Consider the following 18,922-nt stretch of genomic DNA (forward strand, 5'->3'; position numbering starts at 1 on the left):
TTTAAGAGATATTTCATCCATCCACCCATCCATCTTCAAAAGGATCGGGTCACGGGGCAGATCCACCAGTGAGCCTCAGACTTCCCTTTCCCCAGCAACATCGTCCAGCTCTGACTGGGGGATCCCGAGGCGTTCCCAAATACCAGGTTGGAGATATAATCTCTCCATCTAGTCCTCGGTCTTTCCCCGTGGCCTCCTCCCAGCTGGAGCCCTTCTCCCTGGGGAGGCACCTTGGATGCATCCTCACCAGATGCCTGAACCACCTCAACTGGCTCCTTTCCATGCAAACGGAGCAGCAGGTTTACTCTGAGTCTCTCATGGCTGTCTGAACTTCTCACCTTATCTCTAAGGGAGACCCCCAGCCACGCTTCTGAGAAAACTCATTTCAGCCGCTTGTATCCGCGACCTCGCTATTTCGGTCATGACCCATCGCTCTTGACCATAGGTGAGGGTAGGAATGAAGACTGACTGGTAGATCGAGAGCTTTTCGTCACACTGATGCTGCTGCACCGATTCAGTGTCCCCTCACCCCTGAACAAGGCCCCTGAGATACTTCAACTCTTTCACTTGGGGCAATGGATGAGATATATCAGTCAGGACCGAAGACAGAATAAAAACAGTCATATGAAAAAGTAGCTTTGATTTTGACAACATCTTGTTGTCATGGAAATAGCTCATATATACTGTACCTCCTCCAAGGCGAGAAGAGAGTTAATTCCATCTTTTCGGATGAGAAATGGCACAAATGTGCTTTAAGAGATGATGATGACAAAAGGTATTTGTAGCTTAGACTTGTCTGGGCTTTTTGTGTGGAATGCAATTAGCATTTTTACAGTAAAATGTAAAAGTACTGAAAAAAAGCATTGTTTGGATAAGAGAAAACAAACTGATGTATCATATCAGCGCTGACATGAAGGCATTTCATTCCCCAGCTCTTCAGGTGCCTCTACTCCAGAGTAGATGCAGTGTTTTTGTTTTTTCTTTGGGACCAGGAGTCAATAAGATCCATAACACCTTGTTCTGGTGCCATCTGCTCGGCCTCGGAGCGAATGAATGAGGGGCTAAGTAGCTTTCAACACCTTCCTCAGCCTCACTACAGCAGCTAGCCAGCAGCAGGCAATTTAGCTGTAATTGATTTAGTGGTTGGCCTAAAAGACACTTTCACTTATCAGGGATTGGATTATGGTACTTGCCGCTTGCTTCACTTTTGATCTCCATTAGCCAATTTACCCGTGGGTGTTTTGTGCCAGGGGAAGGGGGGGAGGAAAAAAAAATACAGTTTGATGGTGTATAGTCAACATACCCTGTCAGTTTTTGTAGCTTTTGTTTTTCACTGTGTCGGGAACTGCGGAGTGTTTACTTCCTGGAGAACAGAGCAGAACGGAGAGAACACAAATCAGCTGTCATGATGAGCTGAGCTCTTCACTTTAGATTAAGATCTCTTTTCCTCTCTCCTTTCGACAGCATCCTGTTTGCAGACATCGTGGGATTCACCAGCTTGGCCTCTCAGTGCACCGCTCAGGAACTGGTCAAACTGCTCAACGAACTCTTTGGGAAGTTTGATGAACTGGCAACAGTAAGTGCTGTAGCGTTCCCTCTGGGTTTTTACTCTGACTGTGCCCACAGCCGCTGCGTAACGAAAATGACCGAATGAATAACACAACGATCATTGTTAAATGTCTTCATGAAAGTTAGAAGTATTTACACATTTAAATTATCCAAATAATACAATTATAATGTCTTATCTCAACAATACACAACATATATCCATAGATACGTATATAAAACATTCACATATCACCTTATGGAGTTTGTGTGGTGAACGTGTCAGCAAACAATTGCTTACAGCAATCGGTTCCTGAGGGAAATATCTGGCTCTTTATTTGCTAAACGCTCCACCAGTGAGTCTCTAACTGTGTCAGTCTGCTGCTTAGATAGTGTACAGTGTTTGTTTTTGTTTTGTTTTTTTTTTACAAACTTTTCTCTGAAATCAGCTGCAGCGGAAAGCAACACTATGACAGAGGTGAGAGTAAAAGCTGTGGATTGAGGGTTTCTGCATTAGACACCAAGTTAAATTTATGGCTCTAAAAAGACGTTTTTTAATACCAAGTACAATGCAATTTAATAGCCGTTTCACAGCCATACCAAATTATAGAAACCCAGTAGGAATGAAAAGGTCCTCAATTATTTATGTACATGAATTTGTGAGCGCTCGTATCTCACTCACTCACATTCACTGCAAGGCACAAGCTACTGTTTCCAAAACACCAGTTTTAGTTTGCGTGTGTGTTACAGCTGAGCTGCCAAAAGCAAATCAGATAAATAAAACAAACACACAATGCAAAACTACTGTCACCATCTATCTATGGCAGACAAAGACATTTATTTCAGATTTTTAGTGCCTTTTAAGACCTTTTCTGCTGTTTTTTTTTTTTACTTTGTAAGACCTGCAGATACTCTGAGGTCACAGAAAAACAATGAGCTGTAAGTGTTGTAAGATTATTCACTTAAGGTTTATCACTATGAGGGAACGCTTTCACATTATTTATTAGTTATTTTATGATTAGAATAACATTAATTACAGCTGCTTTAACAGCTCTCGTTTAAATAAACTGTTGTCAGCAGGGAAAATATAAAAAACATTAAACATTATGACATATTATCATCAGTCAATATGGTTATCATGTTACTAAATCATATCTTTCACATTACCAACTGTATGTCTGGCTCGTTGGCTTCCATCTTGGAGATATACTGCATGAGATTAAGTGTAGTAGGTGGTGCAACTAACAGAGTAAAGTGGGACCATTGAGATCACAGCTTCTGCTCTCACATCCTGTCAGTGAGCCGTCAGTGAGCCGTCAGTGAGCCGTCAGTGAGCTCCCTGTTTCAGCCTGTTGTTCCCCTGCAACACACACAAAAAAAAAGCCTCCAAGAAAAAAACCCGAAATGTATTATTTAGTCCTGGAGCTCATTTGTTATGCCGAGCCATATATTGATCCAAGAGCGAAAAGTAAAGCTGTGGAGAGGCTGACACAGAGGAAGAGGAGGAGGAGATGAAGGTCAAGAAGGAGAGGGAAGTGGAAGGGTGAGAAAGGAAGAGAGATGAGTGAACCGATGTTTTAGACAGAGGTGAGATAAGGGCTGAGGAAGTGGAGATTTTGTGTGTGTGTGTGTGTGTGTGTACTGTAAGTGTAAGTGTGTGCTATTGGGACTCTGAGTTGATAAAGAGTGTGTGTAATGTAGCATACACTGTTCGTCAGTAAGCCTGTGTAGCGTTGTTCTCTGGGAAAGAAGATTAGGTGAGTGATAGGTTATCTGCCGCCAGACTACTGTAATCATATTAATACTGAACGAGCTGAGCGCACACACACACACACTCATTCACTCATCATTTTTATTGCCATAGTTTTATCCCTGCTGTCAGTAAACATACAGCACAGTCACCTAACACCACCTCAGCACATCAACATCACACACACAGGTCAAAGACAGGATGGAGTTAAAGGACAATTCCGGGCAAATTCACCCCGTGCTGTATGCTCCTAACATTTTAGGTCTAAGGAAGGAATCTGAAGATTTTCAGTTTAATTGCTCCTGTTTTGCGGTTTGTCTGTCCCCGCATCGCCACGGCAGCGATGAATGGGAGCGGATTGAAGTTCCGCTGCGCTTAGGCTGTTTACATCCCTCAAAGCTGCAATTTTTTTCCGCAGACAGCGTCAGGTGGCTACTCAAACATGCACCGAGATTTTTGTTTACTTCAAGCAAGTCAAGAGTTGATATTCCTGTGTTTATGACACAAACGGGAGCTTCCGACTGCACGTGAACACACCGAGCGCGTCAACTTGGGTCTCGCATACAAACATGTCGGTTTGCTCGAAGTAAATAAACTTCTCAGTACATGTTTGAGTAGCCATCTGACGTTGTCTGTGGGAAAAAAATTGCGGCTTTGAGGGATGTAAACGGGGTAAAAATCTTCAGATTCCTTCTTTTAGACCTAAAATGTTAGGAAAATACAGCCCAGAGTTGAATTTGCCCGGAAATGACCTTTAATACTACACATCAAACAATATGCACTAAAAAAAAAAACATTATAGTAAATTATCTCAATAATACCACACAATTTAAAACAAGAAAGGTCTAAACGGGATAAAATCAAGTGATGGCTTTTTATATCCAAAAAGGTCAAAAGGTCAACTTCACTCTGACATAATTTTGTTCTGCAAAAACACTTTGTGATTCTGGTTTCACTCTGAAGTTACCTCACATTTTCACTTGGCTTTCAGGTCACAGAGTTCACACGGAGGCTTTCCAATAAGAAATAAAACTCAACTCGTGTCCAAAATGTCAGTTACACCACATTCACACTCGGCCCTCGGTCTGCCACCTGCCTGACCTCGTCTTCCACCGGGCCGAGTTATCTCTTCAGACAGTTTACTCTCGCTTTCTACATGCACACACACACACATATATATATAAACACGCGTACACACACACAAAAGATCACATGATCAGCAGGATTATCCCTCTTGAGTTCATTCTGCGTCTTAGCAATCAGTCATGGCTTAACGCGAGAGAGGGAGAGAGACAGAGGGAGAGGAAGAGCGAGATACAAGGTGATATGTGGCTCGCTATCAGTGCAGTAAGCCATTATATGGAAATCTTGTGATGAGGATGTATTGTGTGCATGCGTGTGTGTGTGTGTGTGTGTGTGTGCTGCAGCTGCATCCTAATTGAGATTTATACCCTGTCGTCGTGTTTAGCGAGGGAGAGATTCACTTTCAAACTGGCTCTGTCACAGCTGCTGCATGCTACACACACATCTACTCACCTAAACTTTAAAGGAGAATTCTGGTCATTTTTGACCCCTAAATCGTTTTCCTGATGGTCACCCAGTGTTGGGGGGAGCAAAAAACACGACTAAAATTGATGCAGGCAAACCGGAGTTACACCATGGCTACCCGGCACTCAGGATAGCGACAACACTAACCCATGGGGGCAATTCTTTCAACCACAACAAACACTCAAAAAACAATCAAATATCTATGGTACATGACTCAAATCCTTAGGAGACACCACTGAACTCATATAGTGTACAGTATAATCAGTATTTGTGTTTTTGCATAGTCACTCACCTCAGACAGCCGAACTCTGAAACATCCTGGAAAGACATTACTATCCGATCGCAGAGCGCCTGCTCTCCCCACCACAGAAACAAACACTTTTTCCTTGTTGTGATGATTTCTTTACAAAAATAAACGGTCAGAGATATTATGGACATTACCACTGCACTGCTCGACCATTTATTTTTGTACAGAGTGTTTGTTGTGGTTGAAAGAATTGCCCCCATGGGTTAGCGTTGTCGCTATCCCTAGCGCCGGGTAGCCATGGTGTAACTCCGGTTTGCCTGCATCAATTTTAGTCGCGTTTTTTGCTCCCCTCAACACTGGGTGACCATCAGGACAACGATCATCAGTCATCTGACTGAACCCTCCTCGTAACGGAGACGAAAAATATAATTCGAGTCATGTTGGAGGGGGACACAGGTTGGTTTCGGCCCCACCCTCCCCTGAATTAGACAACCCTGTCTCCAGTCAGCGGATTTCAAATCTCAAATTTGTCTCCTAAAGCAAATACTGGTACCTTTCTCTTGAGACATGGCTTGCTGTCAGCTGATAATTTCTCTCTCATTTCTGTTCTCACACACACGCACACACATACAGAGGATTCATGACAACTGCAGGGTAAGAGGCGGAGATGAGAGGAGAGTAGACGGGGTGCTCTGGTTTTCTGCTCACGGGAGCAGAAAGATTCTGGCGGGGGAGGATATGAGAATTCAGAACGTGGATGATTATCTCAGCGCTAGGAACAGAAATGGAGAGCGTGTGTGTGAGTGAGAGCGTGTGTGTGAGTGAGAGCGTGTGTGTGTGTGTGTGTGTGTCACTCAGAGGCTGCCTGCAGGCTAAGCTTTGTAGGGTCTACCATTACGATTTTCTGATGACTGTGTGTGAAGCAGGGCCAAATGGAAACCCTGTATGTGTGTGTGTTGAAGTACCTGTACAGTATGTTTGCATGTAACCGTGCAGCCGTTTGTGTTTTTCTCCAGGTATGCGAGTGTGTGCATCACTGTGTCGGCAAGGTGTGTGCATGTGTGTATTGGTGTTTGTGTGTGTGTGTTATCATTGCTGAGTTTGTGCACAATGTGCACTGTGACAAATAGCTGATATGTCTGGGAATGTGTGGGCGGGATTCTACTTCAAGAGCATGTCGGAGCAATTAGAGTTGGCCTCAACTACAAACACACTCATGGTTGCACACGCACACAACACACACACAACACACAACACACACACACATCTGATTTACATGAGCAGAGATGCAGCTGCAGAATCAATGCAGTTTTTCTGTACATTCATCTAACGATTGGTTATAATGTAAAAATGTGAATAACTCCCGGCTGATAAATATAGAGACGGACCACGGATGAACGTCATGATTTAGTTCCCACAGTGTTTCCAGTGAGACTCTGCTGAACTTTTGCTCCTTTCCCAAGAGAAACTATTTATCAGTCATCAAGTTTTGCTTTTTTATCAGCCGAGGAAGTTTATAGAAATATAATTGGTGCAGTAATAAGGAGTAAATTGAGAGGCATTAAAACTTGAAAAACGTACAATCTGATCCGTGATAGAGTATGGAGCAATTTGTTAATTAAAAAACATCATGATAAGGAAAAACCTATAATGTTGATTCAATTTCAATTAGCCCCCCCCCCCCCCCCCCATCAGTAGCTGTAACACAGTATCTATCACACCCAGAATAGATTGTCATTTACTACACATGCTAAAGGAAATCAGCACTGTGCAAATGCAGGGCAACCAGTCCAAACTACGACATGAGGAACAAGGAGTCCTGAAGCAGGTGGTCAAGCCGACAGAGTCCTGATCTCAACATAAGGACAATGATGCTGCTGGCTGCACTACAAATTGCCCTCCGGGGACAATAAAGATCTCTTGACTTGACTTGACTTGAATAAGGACAATGAGGTTTCCAGCAAATATTATCTTATGCTGTGTTCGTTGTAAGTTTTTTTGTTCTCCATTGTCTGACGTCACACACACACACACCATCTGCATCAGACTCAAAAATCTGGTATCTGTCATTACAAGTGTCAGGCCAATGTGTGTGAGAATCATGAATAAAAAGCAAATGAATATTTTGCTTTGTAAGTTGATTTACAGTGTGCGCTGGTGCGCCCCTAAATTTTCTAGGGGCGCACACTGTAAAAGTTTAAGTTACTCCCACTGAGTAGCACCAGTGTTTCCTCCAGGATTTTTTTAAAGAGTGGCGGCGAGGGTGGTCTGATGGGGGGGGGGGGGGGCGCGACCGGATCGTCGACTAGTCGCTGATGACATCATTCATATTTTTCCCATCATAACTGGGATAACGGAGGGATAACAGAAATTAGTCCACAGAACAGCAGCTTTATAAACAACAAACTGTAAATCAGTTTGTTTTTTTGTAACATATAGCCTACAGGTGCAAAAGATAATACTGTAGCTACTGTTCATTAAACAATTAGGGAGGAAAACGACACACAGGCCTCGTCACCATCACAGTCCTGCTCAGTCACAGTTTCACTCACAGTTTTTGTTTTTCCTGGTTGGTTGCTGCTGTTGTTGTTGTGCGCGACGTAAAGCTGTCGATATGAGCGGAGTTTTTTTTTTTTTTTTAATTGCCGGCAGCCCGGACACACAGCCCGCAGAAGCGGCAGTTTCTCCTGCTCTCTCTCTCCACGCCGGTCAAACATCGACCTGTCTGTAGGCTACTCGGTTTTCCACACACACAGGTCTGTCTCTAGCGCTGTATGTAGCCTATGGATGTGTGTCTTGTGTGCAGGCGCAACTCACAAATATTTATAGACGGACAAGCAAACTTAATCATCATTTATTTTATTTTGAAAATTGACCGGATTCTCTCGCCTTTTCTGTGCCCGACTTCCTGTCTGGTACGATCTCGTTCTATCCAGCTTGACGGCGCTCGTATTTTTTTCATTCAGCCACTCAGCTGTTGTTTCAAGCCGCTACTCTTGTAGCCTACTGTTACATGATCAGCGACTAGTCGACGTCAAGCTCAAAACGTCATTGTGGAGCAGGGGACTAGTCTGTGCAACCCCTAGTGGAAAACCTGCTTTACATTGTTTTAACATTAAAAAAAAAAAAAAAAAAATCATCATTCTGAAGGTGTGGCGGCTTTTATTTTGCCGTGGCGGTGCGCCACGATCAATTAGGCTACATGTAGCGGAAACCCTGAGCACTATCATTTTGAATGTGAAGTGTAAATCAACCCCAGGCTGCACTTTTAGCTGAATTTGTTACCATTTCAGATTAAAAATCATAGAGAGGTAAAAAAAAACAGAAAAAACAAAAAAACCAGGCTAGGTCTTGGATGATGATTTGTAAATGGTCTGTAAATGGTCTGTATTTTATATAGCGCTTTTCCATCTCAAACGACACCCAAAGTACTTTACAGTACATACATCACATTCACCCATTCTCACACACATTCACACACTGATGGCGGAAGCTGCCATGCAAGGCGCAAACCACGACCCATCAGGAGCAAGGTGGGTAAGGTGTCTTGCCCATAGACTGTAAAAAGAATGGACGTAGCACCCGTGACGTCACCCATTGGTTTGGGGGAGTCTGTTTTGTGCCGCTACTACGGGGGTTTGAACCGCGCCATGTTGGATTTGACTTGCCATATTTGGAGAGGTGCGGCCGTTAGCCGGCCGACGGCCCGCCCACTGGCCTCGAAGCAGCGGTCTCAGGACCTGTCACTCAACGTTTCCGCGCCCTGATTGGCCAGAACTTTAAACCTAATAATAGTAAAACGGTAGAGTTTAAAAAAAAATCACCCCCCTCAGAGTGTGTGCCAGAGTCCTGCATCGGGTCGGATCCCCGCGGGTATCCGACGGGTACCCCGCAAAAACGGTGTTCAACGGGTGGATAAGCTGTCTTGTGAAAATTCACGGGTCGGGCACGGGCGGAACTCAAATGAACACGGGTGGGTAGCGGGTGTATGTGTAGGCCTACAGAGGAAAACTCACGCGCAGCTGCATCAACCAGCGTAGCAAATCATTTTTTTTTATCACTCACGGCAACAACAGAGCAGCATCTTGATGTAATAAACGATCTTTGGCCGCTCGTGTGACCGCTCACAGCTTTCCCTGGAGTTTAGCCTGTCATGGCTTGACTGCTCGGCTTCTGGGTAAGCTACAAACACACCGATGGGATCAATGTAAAGGCTGAAGTGTCCTGCTTTCATTAAAAAAATAATTACGTCGCTATCATTCTCCGTTCCGGAAATAGCCGCGAAAGAGTACAGCTCCCCCCTCTCTCTCTTCTTTTTTCTTTTTTCTAAAGAGTACGGCTGTAGGCCTACCTCCGTTATCGCCGGTGAAGACGGCGATCTAACGGGCAGCGGGTCGGGCAACGGGTCTTAATATTGACGGGCGGGTCGGATCCGGGTTGTAGTCAGAAATAATCACGGGTGACGGGTCGGGACACGGGCTTAAAAACCAACGGGTCGGGCGGGCGTGGGTTTCCAAAATTGGACCCGTGCAGGACTCTGGTGTGTGCGGGGGTAGAAACTATCGGTTGAGACCAAAAAAATAAAATGTACCAGGCTGTAAATATGTTTTTTTAAGCTGTAAAATCGGCTATTTTAACATGGGGCTCAATTGGAGTTGCTCCCTTCTGGAGCCAGCCCCCAGCGACAGCCGAGGGGATTGCAGTTTTTTGAACGCGGAAGTGAGCTTCACTTCTCAGACCGACAACTGCCCTCTTGGTCTTGCCCATGGACACTACGGCAGCAACCGGGACAGAGCGGGATTCGAACCGCCAACTCTCTGATCATTGGACGACCTGCTCTACCACCTGAGCCACTGCCGCCCCATTTGTAATGAATGACAGATTAGGAACAAATGAAATAAGTTTGTAGTCGTTGTGTAAAGATCAATATTGGCAGTAATAGAGTGCCCCATATAAAAATTTTGTTTTGGGCCCCATGGAGACTTGAGCCGGCCCTGATCACCACCACCACTAGCTGTCGCACTAGGCCGCCATCTCTGCCCAGAAACAAATCTCCTCGTCTGCCAGGTGAAAACGGTCCTGGTAACCAATGCTGGTAACAACCTCTTATACAGCCTATGGTAACAAGACACTAGAAGCCCCTAATGAACACGGTTATCCTGTGTCCAAGAGAACCAACACAAGCAATAAACCGCGCGTTGCTGCTCTGCCCTACAAAGCAAAAAGGCAGTAACTACGCAGAGTTCCGAACAGAGAAAAATGACTTTAAAGTTATCCTGTTGGCCAGCCTAAGTAGTTGTAGGTAGATTATTGGACATGTGGCAGTTTTGTTACTTTGTATTAGCTTATTCTTTGTACATATTCATTTTCATATTTGATTTGACGTTTTACCCCTATTTTGCAGTTACTGTATTCTTGCTTTGTATTACTTGCCAAAAATGTGGCACCATACCAAGCAAAAAGGCAGTAACTGCAGATTCTTCAAAAACTATTCTGTCACAACTTGTGCTCTAGGTGTGTTAGATACACTGTATTTGGACTAATTGGAACCATTTGTTTCCCTGAACATGGATATACCAAACCCAAAGTAATCTGACCATTTTAGGCCAATATTTTCCACCTGGAAGCTGTTCTGGTGCTGAAATTGCTGCTAAAAGTGTCTTACATTGTTAACCTGTATCAAGGCCAAAATGGGGACAATTTATTTTGAATAGGACCACATTATTATGTGTGAGTATTAAATTAATGTGTATCTGGGTGTGTTTCTGTATCTGTAATGTATCTAATACCTACTACGAATCACATTAATGTTAAAGTACTGCAAAACAACTTAACTTTAAAGCAATATAGGCAAGTTATGCTAGCTCCAATTCAACAGAACCAAAACAAAATAGTTTTGCCTTAGTTTTTCTAAGGCTTTTCCACTCCACTGTGATGATAACTAAGATGAACAAGTTGATGATTTTATGTGGTGCAGTATCTGTTTCAGTAGGCTGAGAAGTGCCAACAGAATTTTGTTGTACAGTTGTACAATGACAATAAAGTAGTCTTAGTCTAATAAACACAAAGTACTGAATGAAATGAATAAATGGGACACATTAAAAATTAGTAAACATTTAATAACCTTTGCAAGGAATTACAAGGAATACAACTATCAACATATAATATATCTGAAAATTAAGTTATTGTTAAATAAATTATTTTATTATTATGTAACTAACAACACACTTTTCCTGCATAGCCTCAAGGCACCCATTTATATAGTGTATTAAATATATTAAATAAATTATTTTATTATTATGTGGGTTGAAAAAAGAGAACACAAGAAGCCCAATGCATGTACAGTAGATCATCATTACAACATCCTGTTTCAGCATTTTAATAAAAAGGCCAAGACCAAGGCCTTCACTGAGGATTAAGGCCTTTTACTTAACTGCATACTTGTAACTTTTCAGATGAGGATTTCACATAAATATGGTGAATGTATAAAATGACAGCTATTTCTGACCTTTTTCTCTTATAAAAAGCATGGAGTGTCTGGTGGAGTTCTACCCACCCCACATTCATTCACCACGTAAACGGCCAATATTTCACAAACAATAACGCAGAAGTACACAGTGAAAAGTGAAAGTGAAAACACCACAAAATGAATAGAAACCTACATAAACAAACTTGTTTTTCTCCTTCATGTTCCATTGACATTCTCATGACCTTTCTTATTCATCTTGAAAGCCTTTTAACTGGGAATCACTAGACTTTCCGGTTTTGGGCAGATGGGTATTTGAGAGCTTCTATGTATGTCTGTTGTCATGACTGCTTTGTGTGTCATGTTGGACCCCCTCAGAAATAATATGCCTGCTTATCTCAAGGGGCTATCCATACATTTGAACTACATGTATACGCAGTACTGTATAACAAGTAAACTATTTAAATCCAGCCTCACCTTCACCATGGACAATAGGAAATGCTGTTTACACGTTAAGGAATCTGTACAGACAATCTAATAAATCTGCCACAGAGGATATATTTTCTACATCAAGAGTACAATTTCAGGAGAGCATGTTGTGGTGTGTGTGTGTGTGTGTGTGTGTGTGTTATTAAGGAGTGTGAGATGGTGTTCATTACTCCTCATTCTCCACAACATTGCTCACAGGCAAAGATGACCAGAACACCCTCCTGTTTGGTGGCATGAGAGGACAAAGGTTGTGGACAATCTCTCTCTTCTTGGCCTCCTCAACCCCTATATCCCGTGGTCGCATTAGAGTGGGCACCTTCATCTCAAATTTTTTCAGGAGGAAGTCCAATTCAGTGAAGTCGGTCTCCGTATGAGAGAGCTTGAAAAACAAACTCTTGGAGCCGCGCCGCACCTGAATCTCCGCCATCTCCCCTAGCTTTGGTGCCTGTGCTTTTTTGACCTTGGTCGTTGAATGGCCAGCTCTCCAATCCAGCACATTTACATTCTTCAGTTGGACAACATCCACTTTCCTGGAGTTGGAGCTTGCCACAACACTGACGAAATCATCAAAGTCGTGCACCACACCACCTGGACGGTTCCTCATCTGCTGCTCGACACAGTGGTGGAAACTGTCGGCGCTCATGAAAGTGTGTCCCCGCTCAAAAAACTTAAGGGTGATGTCCTCCTGTGAAGTGGTGTCACTGTTGACAAGAGTGACGAGTGAGGACAGCAGGCACCAGTTCTTATTTTGCGCACTGCAATTGTCCACCCAGAAGATGGTGTGGCGTACATCCCTCTCCTTCTCCAATGCTGTGACGTATGCTGATGTTATTTCAGCTGCACTTCGCCCTGCTGTTCCCTCGTGCCACAAGACAGAGATGGTGTTCTTCTTGTTTTTTTTCTTTCCCACTGAAGCAAATGTCTCATGGTATGCCACGATGCGGCGGGTAAATACGGAGGACTTCACTCCTGGCATGCGTGGCAACATTATAACCTTCTGGAGGTCCACACTCCTAACCGATGTGTCTTCTGGCCAGTCCCTTTCTGCATCTGCCTGGTAGCTGAGGCGGCTCTCCAGGGCAGACTCCTTATGTTTTTGCCACCTTTGGCACTCCGGGCAATCTGTCTTTGCATTTTCTTCTGTGTGGCCTTTCTCATGTTCAGCATGCTCCAAACAGTCCTCACATTCCTCCTCCCCAAGTTTGGCAAAGCTGATTTTCTTATCTTTTACAACCTTCCTGTACGTTTCATATGAGCAGGCGTTTCCTTTATCCAGGTAGTCTGAATGCATCATCTTTATTGTAATGTCACTAGGGAGGTACCGCCGATGAGGGGCATGCTCCCGTCTGTAGTGGCTCACACAAGGATGGAAGGATTCAATGTGCTCATCAAGGGTCTTCACATCCAGCTTGTTGACTGCAGCCTGCCTTCCTCTCTGGTCCGTGGGTGGAGCCAATGGCTTGGTGTTCGAGTTGCCCATCATGGAAATGACTAGACTGTCATTTTTTGGGTGGTAGCCCAATGTAGAGAGAAAAAATATCTTACAGACCTGTCTTGGTGTTCCTTTGTCGTCTTGCAGTTGGTATATGAATGAACGGCCACGGCGACTTACTGGGCCAGTTGTTATTCTTTTGGTTGGCAGTGGGGTTATTGAGTAAAACATCCATGATCTTTTTTCTGCATATGTCATCTCCCAGAATTGACTCCATATGTCCCTCCGTCTTTCTTCTGAAATGTGGTCTTTACACTTTCTTTTACATTTGGCTCCACATGGCTCTTTCATTGGTTGACATGATTTACCTTTCCTCCCTTCTTCCTCAGGCTGTGGCCCTGGCCCTGGCTGATGCCTTGGCTGTGGCCCTGGCTCTTGACCTCCTTCCACTGAGTCTCCAAGTTCCACTTCAGTCAAAGTCATCGTCGGGGTATGGGTTGGGGTTGGTACATAGTCTGGGTCTGTAAAGTCATCGTCATACAGGCTGTCCAGGATGGTCCACTCCATCTCTTCAGCAGGTGGTAGGTCTTGCTGCCTCTTTGATGGGATTTCTTCAACTACAGCTTAAATGAAAAAGACAGAAAATCAGAGGCATGTATGTAAAACCACAGTAGTGCTCAAATAAATGAATGTAACATTGCATACAATAATTGATAGATCTGTCTGTCTATCTGTCTGTGTACTGCAACAAAAGAATAAATGTGAAATTATTATTATCATTATTATTTACAACAAGTGGACCTACAGGGCAACATCTTCATCATCAATATCTATATCATTATATATTATATTTTATTTTATATGGAAGAACTTATATCAATTAGGCCCATGGCCAAAATAATGCATGAATTAGGTTAACACTAATAGTAACACAATAATAAAATAAATGTGCACCCTTCATAAAAATGAAGAAAAAAGCATATTTCTGAGACACATTTAATTCCCAAACAAAAAGAAACTGTAATTGTTAATATGACTGAAGTAATAATTCCTTATTTGCAAATATCTTCTTCATCTTTATCTTCATTTCATAATTATGGAGGCCACTGTTTATGAGTAAGCTGCAAACTGAGCAGTATTATATTTATAATAGATCATGTTGTTTTCTAGCTGCTCCAAGAAAGCTTTATCTACCATAAACCATCCAATAACAGTTGTATTGGGATACATGCCATTGTTGACCACTAGATGGCTTTGAGACTCTACACACAAACAAACAGCCTGGCTTGGTAAATCACATTACAATAACGGAATAAAAAAATATAGAAGCTTGCAAAAATTCATAGGGATAACATTTTAATGAGGAACTATAATTAAGGCAAATCATATATTTTTTTTGCCTATATTCAGAAGAAGTCGTGCACTAAATAAATGCTTAGGAGCAGGAACCAATTTGTTTGAGCCTGAGAGCTAGGGGGACGTGAATACCTGCCGGCTCACTCAGAAGATTGTTTTTATTTTGATGCATACAGAGAGAAGCTTTGCTCCAACTCGCTAACTTCTCTAAACAGCGGACATATTCTACAGACATTAACAAAGAGTGTTTTAAGATGAAGCGGACGTGTGTCACGTTACGTTAAAGAATAACTGTTACACCAGCTGTGTTTATGGACAATATATTCCTATGATTATGAAGAAAATGAAGATGCCGTGTAATGAGACGGAGAGAAAGATCGCAGTCATGTCTGCTTTCTGTTGTGGGATTAACTTTTACACATGATGCCTGAGGTTCTTTTTTTTTTTTTTTTTTGGCCTTTCAAGTTTTTATTAAATATTTTTCCACCGCTGGTTGGATTATAACTTTGTGATGTGAACTACAAAATGATGACTGGCATCGGCGATGATGTGAATTTACAGCTACGAGCAGGTAGGCTAAGCAAACGCTAGCTAAAACATCGTCAGTTGGTTAGCAATTAGCTGACAGCTGACTGACAGCTGACATCTGACAGCTGACCGGTGTTTATATTGTGATTGCTGGTTTCTAAATGCTTAATGTCACTGTTACTTACCATACTCCGGGTATTTTCTTTTTAATGCCAGTTCTACCATCCTCTTCCCCCTGGATTGTGCCATCTCGAACAGTTAAATTAGATGGGATGAGAGTGAAATCGGCTGGTACAGTAGGATGTGAAAACAGTCGCGTGCGAAATCGTCTGTGGCTGTCATGGGAACAGTAACTACACTGTGTGGCAACACGGTTGTTTTTACGTGGTGTAAAACAAAGCAGAAGTACAGTAACTGACATGAAACAAAGCAAGAAGACAGTAACGGATGTTACTGTCTTCTTGCTTTGTTTTACTAGGGCTTTTTGCAGTTACTGTACAAACGACTACCATTTTTCTCCAAAACGACACACATTTGAGATAAGATATTTTGCCACATAACAAAGGATGCCTTGAATGTCATTAAAATGATAATAACTCATTTTCGACCAAAAATGCAGTTACTGCCTTTTTGCTTTGTAGGGCAGTGCTGTGATACGGTCCATAGCGACGCTAACAGCTAGCCAGCTAATGGTAGCAGCTGTTGTCGTGGTAACGGCAGGACGTTACCTAACGTTAGCAAACATTAGCATCTGTAGCGGCTCAAAAAAATAGAAACAGACGTGTAACATTGTGTGTAGATGACGTCGAATTACTTACACATTAGAAGAAATATCCGGTTCTGAATCAAGCTGCAGCTCCTGGGGTCGGGCTGGGAGATAAATGCGGCCTTGGACTTCTCAGCTGAGACCGTGTAGTGGGGCGGTTGAACCAATGACTCGGGACCGAACTGGTAAAACACAAACACTTGATGGATGTTCTGGGCGGTCAACCACCACCCATCATTCAGAGTTTGAAGTAGCAGTCGTCATGGTCAAGTCCTCTGTCTGTCTGTCTCTCTCCCTCTTTCTTTCTTCAAAACAAACATTGTGGAAAAAAAAAAGTGGTTTTCTTGAGTTGTGGAAATTCCCGGATGGTCACTGTCACCTGAACGCTGCACTAACGTTACACCTGCGCCATTTGTCACTTGTGTGTTTAACAGGTTTACCAGAGCGATAGGTTTACCAATGCCATTTAAAGAAATAGTTCCATATTAAACATTATTATAAACATTTGGAAACTTTCTCTTTAGGATGTGTGAAATTTTGCACTAAAAACCTTTAGTAACTTCTGGGAAATGACTCCTGAAATGAGTTCCTGACCAGGTGCAGTGAAGTGACTCACCTGGAGTCAGGTTGCCAGGTCTGTATACCTGTAGAAATTTTAGTTAGGGCTGCAACTAACGATTATTGTCATTATTGATTAATCTGTCGATTATTTGAACGATTAATCGATTAGTTGTTTGGTCAGTAAAATGTTAAAAAATGTTGAAAATTGTCAATCTGTGTTTTCCAAACCACAAGATGATGTCCTCAAATCTCTTGTTTTGTCCACAAACCAGAGATATTCAGTTTATCATAAAGGAACAAAGAAACCAGAAATATTCACATTTTAGAAGGTGAAATCAGAGATTTTTGACTTTTTTCTTTAAAAAAACCAAACCAATTAGGCCTATTCGATTATCATAATAGTTGACGATTAATTTAATAATCGATTATTGTGCGATCAATCGATTAATTGTTGCAGCTCTAATTTTAATGTAACCCAGTGTAAACCTGTAACTGGTCAGTTTTAGTCTATGGTTATTGGACAGGTGAAGTTAACAGGTTTAAACCACACTGTCATAACAAGTGTGAAGGGGTAAGGTCTAACTCACAACAAGAAAATACCATGTCAAGCCATAGACTGTGCAAAACAAATATCTGTTTATGAGAATCAGTTTCAAACATTTACATGTTTATTATTAGGAAAATAATAGGCTACACAAGGTCATTGCTTTGTAGAATTGCATTTATTTACACAGCTGTGTTAACCAGGAAACCATGTTGGTTTCTCCCTCTGGTCACTAGAAGTTTGATTTACCCACATTTGATCACAGCATGAATTTAGAAATGGCCATTACTTATAAACTCATTTATCATCATGGTAACCAGTTGCACACAAACAAATTTTGTTTGGTCAAAGTATAACTGAACCCGTGTGTGTTTCTGCAGGAGAACCACTGCAGGAGAATAAAGATCCTGGGGGACTGTTACTACTGCGTGTCAGGACTGACCCAACCCAAGGCAGACCACGCCCACTGCTGCGTGGAAATGGGCCTGGACATGATTGACACCATCGCGTGAGTCTCACACAACCATACACGTGTACAGTGCAATAATTCCACTGAACTCACCTCTCTGCTGCTTTGAGTTTTATTTTTTCATGCACAATTTATTTCACCGCTTCTACTTTGCTGGGTTTCGCTGTGAAGCTGCTGACACTGAGACACTTCCTTTAGATTTTTCACATTACAATTAAGAAGAGGACAGATTGATCCTAATGACCTGCTGTAGGAGTTTAAAACACACAAGAAAATGTGAGATCCATTAACAGTGGATTAGCCCAGACTGGCAAAACAATTAGAGAGAGAGAGAGAGAATTAGTGAGTTAATGTTAAAAGGAAAGAGTGATTTGAAGTAGAGTGTGATTATACTGTATTTATCAAGGTAACAGATAAACATTGTGTTTTTTTCAGTAAGCTTTTAACAGGAATTATCTCTGTTATAAACCATATAAGAGTAAAGTATTTGTTACTGAAACTGAGGTAAATAAGAGCCATTCCATCTGAATTTACCATCATAAATTTATGATATTTAGATGTTCCTATTCAAATCTTTTAGTGGTTTCTAGTTGCAAATATGTAAATAAACATAATATCCATTGATGCACATGTAATAATACACTTTATATATTAGTTCTTTTGTTCAAGCTGTGTTGGAAATATCCAGCTAAGTCTGCATACTGACGATAGATTCTGAGACAAATCCAATTTGTGACGTATTTACAATATAAAGGACGCACGCGGACCCCCACCCCCGCCCCCACTAGCATGTTGACACATACACATACACAGAGCGCAGCCTTTACCTCATTTCCTTGTGTGAGCATTCGTCAGTCGTGTTCTCTCCCTGCTGCTCTGTCTGAGTGGATGGATGCCGCTGTAGGAGTCCTTTATCTCAGAGGACAGGTGCTGCCATACACACTCATCCCTCCATGTGTCTGTGTGTGTGTGTGCATGCAACATCACTCCCTCAGCCTGATAGACGGACCACATTTTCTTTTCCGCCACCCTGTAAACACAAACACACACTTTGTCAGCCCTGCACCACTCTCCATTTCCTTCCCCTGCTCCTTTCTGCGACTCCGGCTCCTCTGAAGTGAGCTGACCTCCCGCTGGCGACGAGGAGCTCTGGTGGAGTGATTTACTGAGAGGAGAGAGGCCTTGGGAAAAGTCCCGCTTCATCTCCTGTGCACCACAGCA

At 42.5% G+C, this 18,922-nt stretch overlaps 1 protein-coding gene across 1 annotated transcript in view; it reads left to right on the forward strand.

Annotated features, from left to right (window-relative positions):
- Positions 1-18,922, forward strand: part of adcy1a (adenylate cyclase 1a) — a 57,507-nt gene that overhangs the window by 10,174 nt on the left and 28,411 nt on the right. Inside the window, exons 4-5 of the mRNA XM_085775092.1 lie at positions 1,465-1,576; positions 17,613-17,740. Of these exons, the coding sequence (XP_085631218.1) occupies positions 1,465-1,576; positions 17,613-17,740 (240 nt within the window). The remainder of the gene's footprint in view (positions 1-1,464; positions 1,577-17,612; positions 17,741-18,922) is intronic.

This window comes from Trachurus japonicus, chromosome 4 (assembly GCF_045865225.1).
Source record: "Trachurus japonicus isolate A0001 chromosome 4, Traja_1.0".
Classification (NCBI taxonomy): Eukaryota; Metazoa; Chordata; class Actinopteri; order Carangiformes; family Carangidae; genus Trachurus; species Trachurus japonicus.